Genomic DNA, 20,857 nt, shown 5'->3' with positions numbered 1-20,857 from the left:
GCACAGAGACCACTGGGGCCAGATTGCCTCCCCGCACCCGGTATTTGGTGCGGGTGTGCTTTTGTGGGTTGTGATAAGCCGCAGCCAGAGGCTGGGATGGAAGGGCTGAAGAGGGCAGGCCAGGATCTGGGGTCAGCGTCAGGCGGTCGGCGAGGGACGGGCAGGGGAGGGGACACGTTCGGGAGGAGGGGAAGGGGAGGGCTCACGCATTCCGGCCCCGGAAATCCGATCCCTTTAGGACCCAGAGGTGCCAGTCCCCCAGCGGCGGCGGCGAGAAGGGCAGCCGCTCGGTCTCGGGCAGCCGCCGCTCCGGCAGAGCCAGAGAAAGACCGAGGCTCGGGGCGCGGGGGGGAGGGAGGGAGGGAGGGTGGCGCGGCGGCGGAGCGGCCCGGGCCGGCCGAGCAGCCATGGGCGCCGGGGTGCCGGGCCCCCCGAGAGCCGAGGCCCCCGGCCGGGGTGGGGGACGCCCGGGCTGCCAGCCCCACTGACACCGCCTCGGACGATGTGAGCCGGCGCCTCCGCCGCTGCTTCGCGGGCAGGGCGCGCGGTCCCACCGGCCCCGGCCGCCGCTTTTCTAATTTGGGTGGGGGCGACCGTAGCAGGCCAATCTCTCGGGCTTTGAAAGAGGGGCTGGCTGGCTGTGGCAGCTGGATTGGGGGAGGCGACCCACACAGGGCGCTCGGAGGGTTTTTTTTTTCCTTTTTTTTTTTTTTTTTTAAGCGGGGTTAACTGTTTTTGGCAGCTTGGTTGGGGGGAGCCTAAAAAAGGCCTTCCGGGGTTTCTTTTTCTCGGGGGGGGAGGGGGCGGTGGTCCCGACTTGGCCAGCCGCCTGTTGGAGGGGGGGAGCGGGAAGCGAGGGGATGCGCCCCCGTCTCCCCCCACCATGATGAAGACGGAGCCGCGGGGGCCCGGGGGTCCCCTCCGGAGCGCCTCCCCGCACCGCAGCGCCTACGAGGCGGGCATCCAGGCGCTGAAGCCGCCCGACGCGCCCGGGCCCGACGAGGCACCCAAGGCGGCCCACCACAAGAAATATGGCTCCAACGTCCACCGCATCAAAAGTATGTTCCTGCAGATGGGCACGACGGCGGGGCCGCCGGGCGAGGCGGGCGGCGGCGCGGGCCCCACCGAGGCCCCGCGGGCGCCCGAGCGCGGCGTGCGCCTGTCGCTGCCGCGGGCCAGCAGCCTGAACGAGAACGTGGACCACAGCGCCCTGCTCAAGCTGGGCACCAGCGTGTCGGAGCGCGTGAGCCGCTTCGACTCCAAGCCCGCGCCCTCGGCGCAGCCCGCGCCGCCGCCGCACCCGCCGTCCCGGCTGCAGGAGACGCGGAAGCTGTTCGAACGGAGCGTCCCGGCAGCCGCGGGCGGCGACAAGGAGGCCGCAGCGCGGCGGCTGCTGAGGCAGGAGCGCGCCGGCCTGCAGGACCGGAAGCTGGACGTCGTGGTGCGCTTCAACGGCAGCACCGAGGCGCTGGACAAGCTGGACGCGGACGCCGTGTCGCCGACGGTCAGCCAGCTCAGCGCCGTCTTCGAGAAGGCCGACTCGAGGACCGGCCTCCACCGTGGGCCCGGGCTCCCCAGGGCCGCGGCCGCCGGGCTTCCCCAGGTCAACTCGAAGCTGGTCAGTAAGCGGTCCCGGGTGTTCCAGCCGCCGCCGCCGCCGCCGCCCGCCCCGTCGGGGGATGCACCGGCCGAGAAGGAACGCGGCCCAGGAGGGCAGCAGCCTCCGCAGCACCGAGTGGCCCCTGCCCGGCCGCCCCCCAAGCCCCGGGAGGTGCGCAAGATTAAGCCCGTGGAGGTGGAGGAGAGCGGGGAGTCGGAGGCCGAGGCGGCGCCTGGGGAGGTGATTCAGGCGGAGGTGACGGTCCACGCGGCCCTGGAGAATGGCAGCACCTTGGCAACCACAGCCGGCCCCGCGCCGCCGGAGGAGCAGAAGGCCCAGGCGGCCCTGGAGGAGGCCCCGGCGGCCGTAGCGGCGCCCGAGAGGGGGGTGGGCAACGGCCGGGCCCCGGACGTGGCCCCCGAGGAGGCGGATGAGTCCAAGAAGGAGGACTTCTCGGAGGCAGACTTGGTGGACGTGAGCGCCTACAGTGGGCTGGGGGAGGACTCTGGGGGCAGTGCCCTGGAGGAGGACGACGAAGACGACGAGGAAGATGGGGAGCCCCCTTATGAGCCCGAGTCGGGGTGCGTGGAGATCCCGGGGCTCTCGGAAGAAGAGGACCCGGCCCCGAGCCGGAAGATCCATTTCAGCACGGCGCCCATCCAAGTGAGTGAGCCCCCATCCCCGCCCCCGCGCCGCCCCTGCCACGTGCACGCCGTCGCCCCCGCCTCGCCAGCCGGGTTTGGCAGGCTGAGTCAGCCCCTGCCACCCAGCCCCCTTCCCAGAAGTTACCACCCCGAGGGGGGCGTGGGGGAGTTCCAGCTGTTTGTCAGAGGGGCACGATTTTCAGGCCCGAGACAGGGCGGCCTGCCCCGACCTGCCCTCAGGTTCCTCTGCCTGCCACCTCGCCCGGGCTGCGCCGCGCCCGCATCCTGGGACACCTGCTCTCCCTTCCTCTCCCAGACGCTCTTCCCCCGGTGGCTGCCTGAGGCTGAGAGGTGTGTGTCTCTGTGTGCGTGTCCTCAGGAGACCACATTGGTCCTTACTCCACTCTGGGCGGGAGAGGTGGGGGCGCTTAGAAACACCCCCTGCTTTGCCCCTGTAGAGGAGGGAGGCGCCAAGAACTTCCTAAAACGAAGGTGTAGGGGAGCGCAGCCCTTCCTCCCTCCTGTCTGCAGCCCCTGCCCCAAGTTTGCAGAAGTGAAAGAGGGAAGCAGGTCTATGAGGGTGAGCAGGGCTGGGCCCATGTGACTGGGGGTGGGGGAGAGGCCTGGCGCTGGGGCCCAGTTCCCTGGGGTCTGTGCTGGGCCAGCTGGGGAGGGGGAGGTGCTGGGTTGCACCAGGGGAACGGGCACCTTGCCTGGCCCATGAGGGGGCTGGGCCTTGAAGAGAGGGGGTGGGGCTGGGAAAGCCCCCAGAATGCCTGGCAGCTGCCCACAGGCGTCTTCTCTTGGCTGCTGGGGAGGCCTGACTCCTGGGGCCTTGGCAAACTCCCAGAACTCTCGCCACTTTCTCCGGGCGCCCTAAAAGGGAGCTGCCCCTTTTGGGGGTCTCAGTGCCCCACCTCCCCACCATCGCTCTTGGTGATGGGTGTGTGGCTTGTGCCAGTGCCCAGGGATCCTCAGAACAGTACCGACGGGGTCTGGGTAGGGGGACATCCCTGGGATGAATTAAGAGCCCCAGGTCACCCCGCTCCCCTTCCTGCCACCCTCCAAGCTTGGCCAGCACATCCAGTCTGGATGGCCCTTTCTCACTGCCCCAGGCTCAGCTGTGCCCAGCGCCAGGTCCACTGCCCGGGGCGAGGGGGGGGGGGCAGGGTGAGGGGGATGTCCAGGCCCTCGAACTCTCCTAAGGCCTGGACCCTGCCTTTACCCCTCCCCAGTCAAACCCTCATCTGTTTGCTTGAAGTTTCCAGAACTGCTCCTGGACGCCAAGGCTGCCCAAGTTTCCTCCCGTCCCTCCTGCTCCTCCCCTCTTCCCCCTCTCCCCCAGCTGGGCTCTGAAAGGTGCTACTCCAGCCACACCATTCCTTCCCCATCTGGGTCTGCGACCTTACATGTCCTTTCCCAGCCCTCCCCCTCCCCCTCCCCAGGGCAACAGGATCGGGCTGGAATGGAAGGAAGGTTATGGTGTTTCTTGGGACCCCGGCAGAGGAGGTAGGGACCACGGAGGGAGTCAGGACCCTCCCACCCGCAACCACTTCTCTGAGTGGCCTGATCCCGTTAGAGGTGGAGTTTGGTCTTTCAGTCCTGGGCCTCTGACTGTCTATATTTGACACCTTACCCTGATTTTTGGGTAAAAAATAGCGCACGATTTGGAGCACTGTTTCCTGACTCCCTGGTGGCCGTTGCTCGCAGGAGGGTGGGAGCCAGTGGTCCGTGCTGCCGCCTTGGTATGTCTGACTTTTGACCTTGTTGGGGACTTCCTCCTCCCCACCCTGGGCGGTGGGTCCCAGTTTTTCCCCTTCCCTGCCCCCACTCCGCACTGACGCCGACTTGAGGGTCTCGGGCCCTTACGGATGGCCCAGTTGTCGCCCTTATGGAGGTTTCTGCTGAGGACAGAGAGCCCAGTTCCGTGTTGGCGGTTGGGGCGGGGGACTGGGCCCTGCGATGGGCCGGGCACATTGTGGTGGGTGATGTGGGGCTGGCCTGGGGCCTCTGAGGCTGGGGGCTGGGTTTCCTGCACCGGGGCAGGGTGCGGTAGGCTAGCAGAGGGGAGGGCAAAGCCGAGGACAGGCTGGGAGTGTGTTTTGGCCGCATGCACCCCCACCTGGAGGGGTTTGGCGTGAAGGGCCCCTGTCTGCTGGAGCAGAGGGTGAGGGTCCAGGGACTCATGCAAAAGTCGCCAAAGCCCGTTTGCTAGGTCCGGGGCATGAGGGCAATGCGGACAATGTCACAGGCAGACCCACTTGCCCGGGCCCGCTGGGCGCAGTCTCACTCACCCTGCCCAGCCCCTGGCCAACCCGAGTGACCTTAGCGGCAGACCTGGCTTCTTATTCTGTGTGCGGACTGGGGGCTTGGAGGCCAATGGCCAGGCGTCAGGAGGCCCCTGCACGACTGAGAATGAGCTTCAAGGGGCCTGAGCTCGAGTTTCTCTGATGCGGTGAAATTGAGGGCAGTGAGTGAAGGGACCACAAAGGCCCCTCCCAGCTGCACTTCTAACCCTCTGATACCCCCCTTGTGGGAGTGAGGCTCTGGTGGTGGGGCCTGGAGGGTGACACTGAGCCGAGTGCAAACAAAGGCCAGGGCACAAGTCGACTGCCCGCCAGGGTGCCCCGGGGAGAGAGGGCCCTGGCAGGGGCCTCGGGGGACACGGCGCTCCACCCCAGCTGCTCAGGCCTCAGGCCCCACCGTCTTGATAGAGCTGCGCCCACCCCTCCTCGCCCCCGCGTGGCTCCCAAGGGGTGCCAACCTGTCGCTGCAGGCAATAAAGCGTGAACGTGTCACGGTGCCCCAAATGGTGCTCATTCACCTCCCACTGGGGGGTACCCCCCCGGACCCAGATTCAGGCACTGTCATAGAGCCCCTGCCCTAGCTTTTCTGCTCTCTGGGGGAGGGTCGAGTTCTCCTGCTCGCACAGGAAGAGGGCCACAGGAAGGAGATAGCGGAGGGTACAGGGGACGGCAAGGTAGGGCTGGCCTTGGGGCCTCCCCGCAGGCTGGGCTTACTGTGGCCCTCCTCTCCTCTCCTCGGAGAGGCTCCACCCCTGCCTGAGCCCCTTGCTCTCACCAGGGTCCTGAGCCTCTGGCCCGGCCACCTGGTGCATGGAGGGTAAGGGGCACACCTCAGAGCTGCTTCTCTGGAGGGAAACTGAGGCCCAGCCATGCAGGCCAGGCCATGTGGGCCCGGCGTTCTCTCCCGCCCCGCCTCCTGTCACCTGAGGGGCACCTCAAGTGCAGTGCTCCCCTTTCTCCCTGGGGGTGGGGCGATCCCTCCTGCCTCTGTCCCTGACCCCAGCCTCAACTCCGAGTTCAGGTCAGCCGGGTCCTGGGTGCCTCTCTGTCCCTCTCTCTCCTCCTCCCTCCCCTCACCCTGCGTCTCACACCCGCTCCCCCCTCTCTCCCCATCTGGCATCCTCTCGATCTTCTCCATTCTCCAGACTCCCCTCCTCCACTTCCCGTCTGCTCCCGCTCAGCCCCACTCTCCTGCCATCCGCGTCTGCCCTTGTCTGGCCCTCTGGGTCCTCGCGTCTCCTCCTGCCCCAGTCTCTTGGTCTGTCTGCCTCTGACCTGGAGAGCCGGCTTCCGGAGCCTGACGGTTTCTCCAGGACTGCCCTTCCTTTCCTTCCACAGCAGCCAATGCTGGTGCCCAGCTGCGGCCGCAGGAGAGAATGACGGTGTGGCGGCCAGGGTCGTCCCTTTCCCTCTTGCCCCGTGGACTCCAGCGCTAGAAGGGCCTTCCCTCCGAGCGGGGGTCATCTGGGGGCTGGGGGAGGCCTGGGGCAGGACGGGGACACCAGGGGGTGGCCGCAGGCTGCCCTGGCAGCCTCCCCGCACCCGCCCTGACCAGCGGCCCCCCCGCAGGTGTTCAGCACCTACTCCAACGAGGACTACGACCGGCGCAACGAGGACGTGGATCCCATGGCCGCCTCCGCGGAGTACGAGCTGGAGAAGCGGGTGGAGAGGTTGGAGCTGTTCCCGGTGGAGCTGGAGAAGGGTGAGACGTCCGGGCCAGGCCGTGGGGTAGGGGTGGGTGCCGGGGGGGCGGGGGGGGGCTCTTCTCTGGCTCCAGCTCTGCCCTGGGCCCTGGGGGTGGGAGTGGGGGGCTTCCTCAGGGACTTTGGTGTCTACTCTGCCTCTGCTAGTCCCCCCAGCCACATGGACTCCAGTGCGGCCAGAGCTCCCACCCCCGACCCCGTCCTGCCCCACTGTGTGCCCGTCCAGCTGCCGGGACTGGGCATCCGGGCTCGGTGTGGGCCGCGCCATGATGGGAGGCGGGCACTGAGGGGACACCCCCGGGCTAACCGTGTCCTCACGGGCTGGGCAGGGATGGGCGGGGGCCGCTGCACCAGCACGTAGACCCAGGCCAGTGGGGTCCCCAAGGAAGGAGTGCTTGCGTTGAGCTCTGCAGAGGGGAATGCTTGCGGGAAAGAGAGAAGAGAGACTTGGCCGGATTTGGATCACGAGGGCAAGAGGGGTACGTGGGGCCTCGTAGGCCGCGTGGAGGCCACCGTCTTTTCTCTCTGAGACGGACTGGGACACCGTGGCAGGGCGCGGGAAAGGGCTTTTAGGAAGGCCACCGGAGGCCGCGCTGTGGGGAGAAGGGGCCCGAAGTGGATGGGGAGAGGCCACAGTGGGGAGGACCTGGTGACGGGCTGCGTGGGAAGTGGGTGTGCTTGAGAGAGCCTTGGGAGCAAGAATCTGCAGGACCTGGTGGCCCTTCGGCCCGCCTGAGGCCGTGAGGGGGAGGGAGGAATCCAGGTGACTCTCGGGCCCCTGGAGGGAGTGGCAGACAAGAAGAGCCTGTTTGTGGGGGAAGATAAGCCTTTGGATGTCAGAGGCCCATGAGACAGGAGGGGACAGCTGTGGAGGGCAAAGCAGGCGATCTTCAGTCATTGAGGCTGGGAGTGTGCGTGAGACCAGCTCCACCGTGGCCACCCCCAGGCCATCCCGTCCCTCTGTGCCCCTCATCTGCCTGCACCGTAGTCCCTGGCCCGCCCCCCAGGCCACCCTCAGCACGCCCTGATGCCCATTGGTTCTTGGGGGTGGGGGGTACAGAGCAGGCAGTGACCCACGAGCACCCTCGGTGGCCTGATAGAGAGAGTGTGGACAGAAGGTGTGTCCCTCACCCAGTCCTGGACATCCCCTAAGCGTGGACCTGCTGCCTGAGGTGGGGCTGTGCCCTGGGGTGACAATGGAGATGGGGGGAGGGGAGTCTCTCATCATGTCCACCCTCAAAGCCCCGGGGAACGCCTTGCCCCTGCCCCCCACCTGCCCACGCCAACCTCTCACGACTTTCTGCTCCACAGACTCCGAGGGTCTGGGCATCAGCATCATCGGTATGGGGGCCGGGGCGGACATGGGCCTGGAGAAGCTGGGCATCTTCGTGAAGACCGTGACTGAGGGTGGCGCAGCCCATCGGGACGGCAGGTACCGCCTCCCCCTCCCCTGCTGAGCCAGGGTGGGCCCCAGTCTGTGTTGGGCTCTGTGTGGGGCTCGGGTGGTCTGGGAGCCTTACTGTGCTGGTCCAGGGGGAGCAGCGCCGAACACAACTGATGGGACCCCTGCCGTCACGGCACTTACATTCGGGCGGTGAGGATGGAGGACTGCCTGGAGGCGTCGTATGTCCGGGTTCTGAGTGTGCGTTGGGCTGTGGTCGGGAGAGCACGGGCACGGGGGCTGTGCTCCTGGTGGATCCCCGAGCTTTTTTGCTCTACTTAGCAAATACCGAGTCCCTGGCTCTGTGGTGGGGCTGGAGCAAGCCCTGGGGAGCCAGTGATGAGGGCCTTGCTCCTCAAGAAGCACGTGGTGTGGTGAGGCAGACAGACATCCAAGTGGACACAGAAAATATGGGAAATGTAGTATGGGGTGCCGTGAAGGCATAAAAAGGAGGACTCGTTGTCTATGGCTAGTAGGGAAGGCTTCTTGGCGGAGGTGATGTTGGAGCCGACACCTGAAGGATGAGCAGGAGTTAGCCAGGCTGAGGGCGTAGAGTGTGCAATGGGTTCTAGAATGGGGACTGAAAGCAGGGGTGTGTGGTGAGAGCATAGAGAGCAAGGGGGGTCCAGGTGCGTGGGGGGCTAGAAAGATTGGTGGGCCGTGCCTGGGGAGGAGACGCTTCTCGTGTGTGTGCATGTAAGCGCATGTGTGCTTGTGCTTGGCATCTGAGGCCGGAGGGGTCAGAAGGTTCGGGAAGGGCCTCCTGAGCCCCAGGCAGCCCAGTGGCCCCGCCGTGGGCCACTCCGCTGTGTGTGTGTGTGTGTGTGTGTGTGTGTGTGTGTGTCGCAGGGGGGAAGTGGGATGGGCTTTAGGGCATCCCCAGATATCAGGGGTGCCTTGGGTTGGTGCCTCCAAACCCGGACCCCTCCATGTGACAGAGGTGAGTGGGTGTCCCTGCGAGGGCCGGCTGACTTGGGGTCATGTTGCCGGACTCTGGGTTGCCTCGTTCAGGGTGCTTCTGCCTGCTGTGGCCCAAGTGGCACAGGGGGGTGGATGGACAAAAGGAAGGTGACAGCCTCCGCTCTTTCGCTTACCCACTCACTTGAATTTCCAGAGCCTTCTCTGTGGTCATCTGTTGGCGGTGTGGGGAATGTGTGTCCGTGTGACAGAGTGGCCACATGTGGGGCACACAGGCGGAGGGGGGGAGCTCTTCACAATAGGCCGTTTCCTCCATTTCCGCATAGGAGGCCGGAGAGGAGGCCTGGAGCTCCATGGGAGGTAGGAGTGGAGGAAGGCAGCGGCCAGGGATCCGGCCAGTTCCTTCCTGCCCGTCCCTCTCCTTGTGCGGAGAAGTAGGGCCTCTGGTGCCACACCAGGACCGCGGTGGCGGCTGTGTGCCCCAGGGAGGGTGCTGTGAGCCTACGGGCCGGTGCGTGAGGACGACGGTTTGCTACATGGCTCTTGGCCATTTGGCAGAAAATCTGCAGACCCAGGTCTGCAGACGTGAACTTGTAAGCGGACCATGTGTCACCTGTGCTTCGGGCCCCTGGCAGCGTGCATGGCGGTAACAAACTTGGGATGCTGCCCCCCTCTGTCGGGTGTCACGGAGGAGGGGCCAGGGGTGTGACTGTCACCACTCCGGGTCCCGCATGCCTGTGTCTGCTTTGCCTGCCCGGGGCTCACCGTCTACCGGTGAGCCTGGAGGATACCTGACCCTCTGGCCTCATGCATTTTATGCAAGTAGACAAAGTACCGGGGCCCAGTGGGGACTGAGCCTCAAGTTCCGGATGGGAGGGGGAACGCCTCTATCTCAGCTGCGGTTCCCCTGTGAGCCCCGCTAACCAGTGTGGCCTCTCCCAGGATCCAAGTGAATGATCTCCTTGTGGAGGTGGATGGCACGAGTCTGGTGGGAGTGACCCAGAGCTTTGCAGCCTCTGTGCTCCGGAACACCAAGGGTCGCGTGCGGTAAGGGTCGGGAGCGGGGGGCGGGCTGGGGAGCGGGAGCAGATGGAGGTTTGGCCCTCGTCCTGGCACTCAGCCCACCGGGCCACACCCGGCTAAGGTTCTGGGTAGCCCCCCTTATAATTTTTTTAAATTAGAGTTTATTTTTATATATTATGAAAAAGAGAGAGCAGCAAGCAGGGGAGGGACAGAGAGAAAAAGAATCCCAAGCAGGCTCCGCTCCGTCAGCTCAGAGCCCAACGTGGCGGGACTCGAACTCACAAACCCTAAGATCATGACCTGAGCTGACTCCGAGAGTCGGACGATTAACCAGCTGAGCCACTGGTTGGCCCACCTTACAGAGGGGCTGCCGCGGCCTCCCCTGCCCGAAAGAACTGCTGTGCCCGCATCCCTGTCCCGCGCTTGCTGTCCTCTCCCAAGCCCCTGAGCCTGGCTGGCCACCAGCACAGCCTTCAAGGCCCGTGGCCCGCTACACCTCCAGACTGGCCTCTTGGATTTATTCTTCCCTCACGTGTCCGTCACTAACTCACCAGAGAACCAAGATGTGCAGGGAGACTTGGTCCAGATTGGAGCCTCCCCACCAGGCCCCTTCATCCTTCCCTCCTCACCCCTGTGCGGTCCTGGGGGCCTTACCTCCCTTGGCCTGTCAGTGAAGGAAACTGGGTTCTAGACTCCTTGTGTCCTGCTCCCGCAAAACATTCAGAGACCACCCCCCGCCCCCTCCAAGAGGGGCACTGCCCCCAGGAAAGGGCGGTGGACAGAAACAGGATGTGGGTGGCCACGGAGAGGAGGGGCTGGTGCCTGGAAGTTCCACTGTTTCCTCTCTGTCCTAATCTCCACGCACCATCATCCCGCCCCTTCCTGAAGCTTGGGGGCTTGGAGGTTACACACGAAGCCCCTCCGCAGCCCCAGGGCAGGGGGATGGAGAAGCAGGCTGCTGGGATGGGTCAGCATCACCATCCCCCTGCCTCGTTTTCTCTTCTGTCGTGGAGGAAGAGCCCCCCTGGCCAGGCAGCTTCTGAACTCCTGTCCCCTGCAGCCCAGCAGGGAGGGTTTGACCGACATCGCCCCTCCCCCCAAACTGGCTGCCAGGGTTAGTGGGCCTTGTGCCTCCCTGGGGAAGGAAACCCAGTAAGGGCCCCCGGCTCCCCCATTCATTATTAACACTCCACGGCCTCTGAAGTCGGCCCTCTCGTTTCACCTCCCTTGGGAGGGTCTGGATGTGGAGGTGGTGCACCAGTAGGGAAGGATGGTGGCAATACCCAGGCGAAGACGGAGGCGAAGGCATATGACGCTGATGCCCCTGCAGGTTTATGATCGGCCGGGAGCGGCCGGGCGAGCAGAGTGAGGTGGCCCAGCTGATTCAGCAGACCCTGGAACAGGAGCGATGGCAGCGGGAGATGATGGAGCAGAGATACGCCCAGTATGGGGAGGACGACGAGGAGGTAGGGACTCCCTGCCTGACTGCGCGCATCATCGCCCCCTGGTGGCTGGACAGAGCATTACAACCATCCTTGGACCCCTGCTTTCCCAGGCCTTGTAAAGAAGGCGAGGGGCGCCCGTCCCTACCCGGGGGGGGATCCCTACCTTCAAAGAACACTTGAGTCTTATGGCAGGAATCACACTTTCTGTCTTCAGAGAGCCTTCTTGCTCCTACAAGAAAAACACAGCTCCTTCAAAGAGTCCCTCCTCTGGCGGGAAGGCGTACAGGGCCTCTACCCTCAGGGGACCCATAGTGTAAAGGGAAAAGCACAGGCTGTGTCCTATGGGGGGAACTACCGTGCCCTCAGGGGACTCCCCAGAAGGTGCCAACCACGCCTACTGCCCTGGGCCCAGCTTGAACCACGCCCCCGGGCAGCACCCCCCCAGCCTGACTTGGGAAACCTGTTGCCAGTCTAAGTGCTGCGCATCAGGGCCAAGTGAGCCTGGGGTGGACAGGGTGTGCTGTCCCCTCCCTCCCTTCACAGACGGGAGAATATGCCACCGACGAGGAAGAAGAGCTGAGCCCCACGTTCCCAGGCGGCGAGATGGCCATCGAGGTGTTTGAGCTGGCAGAAAATGAGGATGCCTTGTCCCCCGTGGACATGGAGCCCGAGAAGCTGGTGCACAAGTTCAAGGAGGTGGGCAGAGGGGGAGGGGGCCCCGGGCTGGGGGAGGGCACAAGCTGGCAATTATCCCGCCCTGCGGAGCGGTCCCCTCGGGCCAGAGCTGAGCGCCTGCCTCTCCGCCCCCACAGCTCCAGATCAAGCATGCCGTGACCGAGGCAGAGATCCAGCAGCTAAAAAGGAAGGTAAGAATATAGCAGGGGGAGTGGGGTCTGAGGGCTGGCGGGGGAAGACGACCCCCTACCTCCACACCTGTGGACGCTGCCACTCGTCCGTCACCCGCAGGCAGACTCAAAACAAGCTACTCTGAGGCAAGGGAGCGTGGTGTAAAAAGCATGAGGTCTGGACCCATCCGTGCCACCATCCGCTCGCTGCCCTGTGCCTCAGTCTCCTCACCTACAAAATGGGACGATAATAGGGCCAACACTGTAGGATCGTTGAGGGGATTTGAGGGCATAACGCGTATACAGTCCTTAGCACAGCACCTGACACATAATATAGGTGCTCAAAAAAAAATCGAGCTGTGAGCGATTACGCTGAATGACACTAGGTTGCACTAGATGTAGTCTTCACATTCGTGGTGTCTCATACAGGTCCCCTATACAGCCCGGTAACGTAAGCTACTCAGTGATCTGCCCACTGACACGTGCCAGCCAGGACCCCAGGCACGTAGTAGCCCCAGGCCCACTCCCCAAGGTCTCTTAGAGACGCCCACTCGGCATGGACGCAGAGGCTCCTGCTTCACGGGACTGTATACCCAGGTGATCAGCCTGTACATGTAGACGCTCTGTATTCATCGGCTGAGACCCACAGGCATGACCATCCCGCAGGACGAGGGTCCCAGGACACGTGTGTTCTCACAGCGGGGCTCACGCTGACGGTACCAGATGGTAACACGCATGACATGCACAAACACGCTTACGTCCCATGCACGGACACCCTCTCAGAGCGCCCACGTGCTCGCAGGCATGTTGATACACGGACTTCCTGTGAAACGTGGGTATTGGGCCCCTGCTGGGCCAGGACATTAGAACCCCCGCTGCCACGGGGCTTCTGGTATGGTGGGGGGCAAGGGACTTGGAGCCACACAGCCTCGGTCCACCCACCACACACGAAAGGAGGAGAGGTCACCGCTGGGGGCCGGGCCGGGTTTAGGAGACTGAGGCAGAGGAAGGGCACTCCCAGGGGGAGTGAGGCTGAGCTTGGAGGAGGCCCGCCGGCTGTGGGAGCCATTCCTACGGGGACAAGGTGGGAGGCGGTGCTGGCCCGCCGAGATGGTCTGAGCCTCGCAGGGTCCCCACTCCCCGCTGAGGACTCTGGCCTTGGTCCTGTGGCCACAGGGGGTGTATAAAGGGGCAAAGGTCACTGCCTGTGGGGCCGGAGGACATGGGGGTGGGCAGGACTTGGAGGCTGGCAAACCAGTCAGAGGCCCTGGTGGTGTCCTGGGGGGCGTGGTGGCCAGGGCTGCCCAGAGGGCAGGCGCAGGGTATGGGTAGGAGGGACGGGTCGGAGCTGCGTTTCTGAGGCCAAGATGATGGGCCCCGCTCTGTGCAGGCCATGAAGGCGAGGGGGAGCGCCAAGGGTCCGTTCCTGCTTTGTGTTTGTAAAGGCCAGCAGGGTACCGTCCACCTGCCCAGCCCTGTTCCAGTCCCTATGGGGGCGGATGCACATTTGACACCTGCCCTTGTGCGGCTCAGTGCACGCGCTGGTGTCTGCATCCTTACCAGCTGACACGGGGCTCCAGAGGGGGATACAGGGGTGTCGAGCTCCTAGAGCAGGAGAGCCTGATCCAGCCCGAGTGTGTGTGTGTGGGGGGTGCTGTTGGAGGGAATCACAGGAGACTTCTCTGGGGAAGTGATACGCTGAGCAGAGGGCCGAAAAGTAAGCTAGTGGGAGACCGTGGGGCAAGGGAGAGAGCAGGTGGGGGAGGGGAGCAGAGGGAATGGCACGGGCAAAGGCCCTGTGGCAAGAGGGAACGTGGCAGCTCTGAGGATCTGCAGGAAAGCCCACGTGGCTGGGGCACAGCAGGCGGCGTTCGCAGCCAGCGAGCTCGGAGGGGCAGGTAGGGGCTTGAGGCTGAGCCCTGGCATGGCAGTGAGATCACAGGAAGGAGGAATAGATTTGTGCGGGCGGGGTGCCTGCGAGGAACGTGGATAAGGTGGGAGGGAGGAGCCAGGATTGTGTGGGAAGCTGCAGACGCAGGGACTGGTCAGCAGGGCCAGAGCTGCGGAGGTGACAGAGGGCGACGGCGACCCTCACCTGCTCTGCTCTTTCCCGTCCACCATCTTCCTGTAGCCCTGAGAGCTTGGCAAGGCAGGAAGCAGTCTCATTTCACAGACGGGAGGACTGAGGCCTATGGCCGAAGGTGCCTTGCCGCAGGTCAGAGAGCTCTGCGGGGACTGGACTGGGCCTCTGGCCTGCTAGGTGTGTGCGCGGCGCAGGGGCCCGGGCTGGGAGCTCTGAGGCCGACCTCCCACCTCTTCCCTCTCCAGTTTTTATTTTTTATTTATTTATTTATTTTTTTTTTAACGTTTTTTTTTTTTTTTTTTTTTTNTGCAGCTGCATGGGGTCAGAGACTTAAAAAAAATTTTTTTTAATGTTTTTTTTAAAATGTTTTTATTTATTTCTAGGAGAGAGAGAGAGAGACAGCGTGAGCAGGGGAGGGTCAGAGAGAGAGGGAGTCACAGACTGAAACAGGCTCCAGGCTCTGAGCTGGCAGTCAGCACAGAGCCCGACGCGGGGCTCGAACCCACGATCCGCGAGATCATGACCTAAGCGAAAGTCGGACGCTTAACCGACTAAGCCACCCAGGCGCCCCTTCCCTCTCCAGTTTTTAGTTCTCAGGCTCAGCCAAGGACAGTTACTAGTTTGTGGGGGGTGGGGCGCACAGGCAGTGGGCTCCACCTCTGCAGGAATCATCCAGAGACCGGCCCCAGGGGCCAGGATGGGGGCGCCCTGCGGCCCGCACTGACCCACGGCTGCTCCCTCTGCAGCTGCAGAGCCTGGAGCAGGAGAAGGGGCGGTGGCGGGTGGAGAAGGCTCAGCTGGAGCAGAGCGTCGAGGAGAACAAGGAGCGCATGGAGAAGCTGGAGGGCTACTGGGGCGAGGCCCAGAGCCTGTGCCAGGCGGTGGACGAGCACCTGCGGGAGACCCAGGCCCAGTACCAGGCCCTGGAGCGCAAGTACAGCAAGGCCAAACGTCTCATCAAAGACTACCAGCAGAAGTACGCGACCCGGGCGCTGGGGGGTGTGGGGGGGTCCCTGGGGGGGGTCCCTGGCCCAGGGTAGACTGCAAGAGGCCTCTGGTGGCAGAGCCTCCCCACCTCGGGCTGAGTAAGGAGGCAAGGAGCACAGAAGTTGGGGGGCCCCATGGTGAGGGGTCTTTGGGAAGACTTGGGGCCTCCTGAGCTAAGAACAGGGAGAGACGGACAGCGCTGCTCAGGTGGGGCTAAGGACAGGGCTGAGGGCCCTGGGACTCCTTGGATGGAAGCCAGACCACACACCCTCACCCGTGGTCTGTCCCCTGCCGACCCCTAGGGAGATCGAGTTCCTGAAGAAGGAGACGGCACAGCGCCGGGTTCTGGAAGAGTCAGAGCTGGCAAGGAAGGAGGAGATGGACAAGCTCCTGGACAAGGTGGGCCCAGGGGTGTCCTGGGGGCAGGGCTGAATGGAGGGGAGGCAGCGCGCAGACCCTCCCTCCAGTGCCCCCTCGGGATCCTGGACGGGGAGAGGGAGAGTCATGGTGCTGGCTCAGGGTCACCATGTCCTCACCAGGGGCTGGCGGAATGGCAGGGCCTGACCCCCTCTCCCTTTTGTTCGCCAGATCTCAGAACTGGAAGGGAACCTGCAGACACTGAGGAATTCCAATTCTACTTAACAGGAATCATTCCTTGACCGGACAATAATGAATCCCCTCCTGTTGTCCTCCCTCCCCTGTCCTCAATACTTCACCCCGCCCCCTACCAGCCTGGGGACAGGTGCCCCGACTCCCCACCCTCCGCCCCACCTCCCCCAGCTTCAGGGACCAGAGGGCCTGGGCAGACAGAGGTGGCTGGAAGAGTGGCTTCCTTCTTGCCCTGCGGGGCCAAGGCACGGAGGCGGAGGGATGCCGAGGGTCGGCCTGGGGGGTGGACAGACACGTGGACTTGCAGACCATACTGCCAGACTTTACAACCTCCAGCCTTTGTCTCTGGACTGGAATGGGGCTGGGGGCTCTCCCGGCATCTCACCACCTGGAGGCTGCTCCCTGCCCCCGGGCTCCTCCGCGGGCCCTTGGGCCTCTTGACTTGAGATTCTACCTTCTTGGCCCTTTCCCCATCCCCCATCATCGTGCTGTCTCTGTTGCATTCTGACCCTCCTGCTGGGAGGGGCTGCCTCCACACCTTCCCCCATCCATCCTGGCCCTTCCTCCCAGGAGGGACAGAGTCCACCGCCCCTGAGCCTGGGGGCTGGGACCGGCCCTGCACTGACTTCTCATGCATCCTTTGGGAAAAGGGGAGAGCCCAGGGCACCTGGTCCCCAGCTCCCCCTTTCCTGGTGCAGCAGCCCTCAATTTTTCCTTGTGCCTCCCTACCCCCAGGTGCCAAATAGCCATAGCCTCCTCCTGGAACTGTTCGGTGGCCTCTGTGCGCTCCAAGTTGCCTGGCCAGGCCTGGGAAGAACCAAGGAGGAGAGGTCAGCTTAGGGGGCGGGGCTGCAGAGCCCCTGGTCTTAGGCAAGGGGAGCATTTCCCACTGGAGAGTCCGGGTCCTGCCCAGGGCCACACCTGGAAGACTTGTACTGACACTGCAGACTCCACCTCGGTCCACCCACACCCACAGTTTTCCAATGTTTTGACTGGAGGGCAAAATTTTACTACTACTCATCTTTTTGGAGACCAGGGCTGCCCTGCTGGCAGCCTGCTTTCTAAGTGAAATACACTCCGTTTCCCCACTTGAACCCCAAATCGGGGGGGGACTAGACCAAGGGAGGTGGGACACCCCGCCCCACCCCACCCCCCGCCCCCAGGTCCCCTTCCCTTTCAGGATCCATCTCTTGTGTTTTGCCTCTTCCTTATGCCCCGGCCCCAGACTGGATTTTTGTTCATTTTTTAAAAACAGACAACCCCCATCGTCTCCGTTTGGGCTTCTCGACCCCTGTAAATAGACCACGCCATCGATCAGTATTTCTCGCCCCTCCCAACCCCACCTCTTGCCCCCCCGACGTGCCCCCACCCCCTGAAAGAGCTGGCTGTCTCAGAGCCCAGACCTACGCACTTCTTCGCCCCGGCAGATGGAGGGGGCGGGGCAGGGTGGGCGGGGCCGCGGGGCGCTTCCGGTTTCCCGAGCCGGCACCGCCCCCGCCCCGCCTCTCCGGAGGACTGCGTCTCTGTATATAATATATATATGTATGTATTGTTTCCGGTTTTGTACGGACCATGCCCTCTGTCAAGTCGCCCCCATAAAAGCAGCCCCCAGAGCGTCGCTGACTGGTTTCTTGATTCGCGGGGGAGGGACAGGGTTGTGGGTCTGTGCCCCGCGGTCCCCTCCTACCCGTGCTCCCTCTGACCGTGAGGATCCTTCTACGGAGATCCCATATTCCCGCTCCCAGCAAATTCCTCGTCACCATTGCCTCCCTCAGCACCCACCTATTTCTCCTGGTGAGGCCTGGGGTTTCCAGAGAGTTCCTCAGGCCCGTTGCATTTCCTCTTTTCAGGAGCCCTCTGAATTCAAAGGACAGGTTAGATAATGATAACGGCAAGGGCAAGGCGAGCCGCAGGTCCCTTCCCTGAGAAGTCTAACCTGCTGGGAATACCCAGTCGCCGCTCTCACAAGGTACCTTACCTGAGGTACCTGAGGATCAAAGGTTTCCTGGAGGCGGGAGGTGACATGTCCGAGTGGTTTTGTCCCCAGGGTGCTAGAAAATTTAAATCGTTCTAGCCCCCTGCTCTGAGCTGGCACGTCTGGTTGCTACAGAGTCTAGAACCAGGGTTCTAGGGCAAGATTTGGTGAAGTCCCAGACAGGGGAGAGAGAGGGGGGAGGAGGCCAAGGCTAGGGCCTTGCCTTGCTGTGGGTGCTGGTCGGTGTATAGGTGAGAGAACAGAAGCACGAGGCACTTGTGCTCAGTGGCCTGGCCCCCCGGGGGTTCTCATGTTCCCCTTTGCCTGAAGGAATGAAGTCCCAACATCAGGACCCTTTAAGGTCACTCTGATGAGTTGCGGACAACACCCAAGGTGACTGGCCTCTACCAGAGCCCCTGGTGGCCATCAGCACCTGAGGCATGGCTCCTTTGAGAATGGCTTTGTCACACAAGTCTCATGTCAAGCCAGATTCTGGCTCCCCGCTCCTGCCTCTCAAAAATCCTAATTCTACACCTGAGGGCCACAGAGCACCCGTCCAGTCTGCCACCCAGCTGGGGGTACGTGGAAACCCCAGGATGGTGTCCATGCCTCTCGGGTCATCTTCTCCAAGTGGATCATCCTTGGATGAGCCTAAGAACACTTCTGGGAAGAAAGATCCAGGTGCCCAAGTCCCAGGAGCAGAGACACCAAACCATGAGGCCACAGGTCATGCATCCAGAGACAGAGGTCACTGAGGCCCTGCTCAGGGAACCTAGCCAGGAACCCCCAAGAAATGAAGTGGCTGGACCACCCTGGCGAGGGGGGAGGAAGACGTCGGGGCTGTGACACCTTCTGCTGGTCCGACTGGGTTGCTGAGTCTATAGAGTGGGGTCCTGGTGCCCCCACGTGTCCCGTGCATCATGTGAGGGTCCCACACTATGTTTCAAAAGGTGGACCAAGCGGTTCCCCATGTCTAAGCCTTGAGCGTGCCGCATGACTGGGGGTGTCCTGCGTGGCTTTGCTTTGAGTTTCTCCGGCCTAAGACGTGACACGACCATGAAATCTGTCTGTGCTTGGGGCTACGCCAAGTGGCTATGGGCAGGCCTGTGTGAGGCTGGTTACCTCAGCCCTGCGCCGTCACCAGCTCAGTTCTCAGAGCTTGGGTCAGCTTTGCCACAACGACAGCATTTGCCATAGAGGAGGGAACTCAGACGAAGGGCATCTTCTGAACTTCCAGAAGCGTACAGGTATCACTAGGAACAGGGGGTCCTTCTGGGTCCTGTGGCCCAGCAGGCACCCTCCTCCGCAGAACCTGCACCCCTCAGCACTGGTGTTCCATACCCATGATGGCCACAGTCCCTATAGGGCCTGTAGACCCAGCCCCTCCTTCCACCCTACCACCCAGACCTCACCAGATGCCTGAAAACCATGTCCTCTTTTTTTTTTTTTAATTTCACTTATTCTTGAGAGAGAGAAAGAGAACGAGAATGAGAATGAGCATGAGTGAGGGAGAGGCAGAGAGAGACAGAGAGGGAGACGCAGAATCCGAAGCAGCTCCAGGCTCTGAGCTGTCAGCACAGAGCCAGACGCAGGGCTAGAACTCACAAACCATGAGATCATGACCTGAGCTGAAGTCGGAAGCTTAACTGACTGAGCCACCCAGGTGCCCCCATGTCCTCTTTAAAGATCCCAGACCCTGCCCTCTAGGAGGTCACCCAGTGACCCCGTCCTCAGCTCTCCACAATCTAGCCAGCCCTCCATGACTGGCGACAGATTCCAGACACACAGAGATCCCTAAAATGCCCACCGATTTCCTAGGACAACTTCAGCCCTTAAAGCTTATTCATTCTGTCCTCACCCACGACCCCCAAGACCATCCCAGCTCAACATGCCACGTCCCACAGCCCCCTCAGAGACCTGTGACGCCAGAGACTCCAGCTGGCCATTGGAGAACTCTATCCCTACAGGCTGCCCATTTCCCCCTTGAGCTCTGGACGCCTCCCCCCCCCCCATACAACCTCACCATTTGCTCTTGAACAAACCACTTTTATTTTTCAAAGTCTCTGTTTTCCCCCTCTTAAAGCGAGGGTAACAGAAACAGCTCCCTCATGGGGCTATTGTAAGGGTGACATTAACAATCAGGGAAATGTGCTTAGGGCAATGCCTGGCTCCTACGCCATCACAGTATGGTAGCTAGTTGTTGATTATTACACGATTTCCCTCTAGGCTGGCCTGCTCCAAGTGTGATCTCATCCCTGCCCGCCTCCCCCCCCCCCCACTCCAGGACTCAGCCTCAAGCCAGGCCTCCTTCTCCCTCAGTGGCAAGTGGTCCCTCAAATCTGGTCAATTTCTTCCATTCTCTATCCTGAACAGTTCTCAACTGGACCTGTGATCTTCATGCCTACGGCCCTCATCTCTCATCAGCCTGGCAAGGGCTCTCCCTGCCTCTGGCTGCCCTCTTCAATCCACCCTGTACGGAGGAGCCAAAAGATTTATCCTAAAAAGCAAATCTGAGCCCCTCATTCCTGTTACTGCCCCCCCCCAGTTTAAACTGCAAACACTCCCTCCACCCCTGCACCTTAGCAGCCTCACTCTTTTTCTTCTCTAGCCCGCCACCCCCCAACGACCTCCCCCCCCCAGCACTTCTACCCCGTCCTGGCCTACAGGGGTAGCCAATACGACACCCCCACCTGGGAACCTGCCGGATCACCTCCACCTTCATCCTCCTCCACCCCCAGGCCTGGCCTGCGTCCTCCAGCGCGCACTCACTGCGCTGAAGTGTCCTCTGTGAAGCGAGGCTCACGACACCCGGCTTGTGAGGGCCTCCCCATTGGTTTGTCCCCCTGACAACGCAGCGAGCCCCGACGGCCGGGGCTCAGGTGGTTCTGTTCCCCTCGGTGCCCTCAGGCCTTGGCGCACAAAGTTGCCCGTGGACGTCCGCTGAATGGATGAATCAGGAGCCCTCACAGACCGCACAGAGGAGGCGGAAGCCCCGTGGGTCCGGAGGCGGGGCCGCTCCCCCGCCTCACCTCTCCCCGCCGGACTTCCGCGGCCCCACTAGTAGCTGCAACTCGGAATCCCCTCGCCCGGCCACCGCGCGGGCCCTCCTCCTCCTCCCTCCGGTCCTGACGCCTCCGCCCCCTCTCCCTCCCTCCCTCCCTCCCTTCTGCTCTTTGTCTCCGGGCGCCTGCCTCCCCGCCACGCGCCCCCCGCACCGCCCCTTCCCGGGAGACCCCCGCGGACCCCAGCGGACGCGACGCGACGCGTGTCGTCCTGCC

General features: G+C 63.0%; 1 protein-coding gene across 1 annotated transcript; it reads left to right on the top strand.

Annotated features, from left to right (window-relative positions):
* Positions 1 to 422: 422 nt before the first annotated feature.
* PPP1R9B (protein phosphatase 1 regulatory subunit 9B) lies at positions 423 to 17,222 on the top strand. The gene is made up of 10 exons (XM_039227748.1): positions 423 to 2,263; positions 6,120 to 6,252; positions 7,565 to 7,685; positions 9,555 to 9,659; positions 10,966 to 11,101; positions 11,624 to 11,776; positions 11,893 to 11,946; positions 14,755 to 14,984; positions 15,298 to 15,394; positions 15,584 to 17,222. The coding sequence occupies exons 1-10, from the start codon at positions 884 to 886 to the stop codon at positions 15,635 to 15,637; spliced, it is 2,463 nt and encodes an 820-aa protein (XP_039083679.1). The 5' UTR covers positions 423 to 883; the 3' UTR covers positions 15,638 to 17,222.
* Positions 17,223 to 20,857: the final 3,635 nt, after the last annotated feature.

This window comes from Hyaena hyaena, unplaced genomic scaffold (assembly GCF_003009895.1).
Source record: "Hyaena hyaena isolate Hyena2069 unplaced genomic scaffold, ASM300989v1 scaffold_29, whole genome shotgun sequence".
NCBI classification, from domain to species: domain Eukaryota; kingdom Metazoa; phylum Chordata; class Mammalia; order Carnivora; family Hyaenidae; genus Hyaena; species Hyaena hyaena.
Note: the sequence above shows the minus strand (reverse complement) of the source record. Positions and strands in the feature narration are given on the sequence as shown.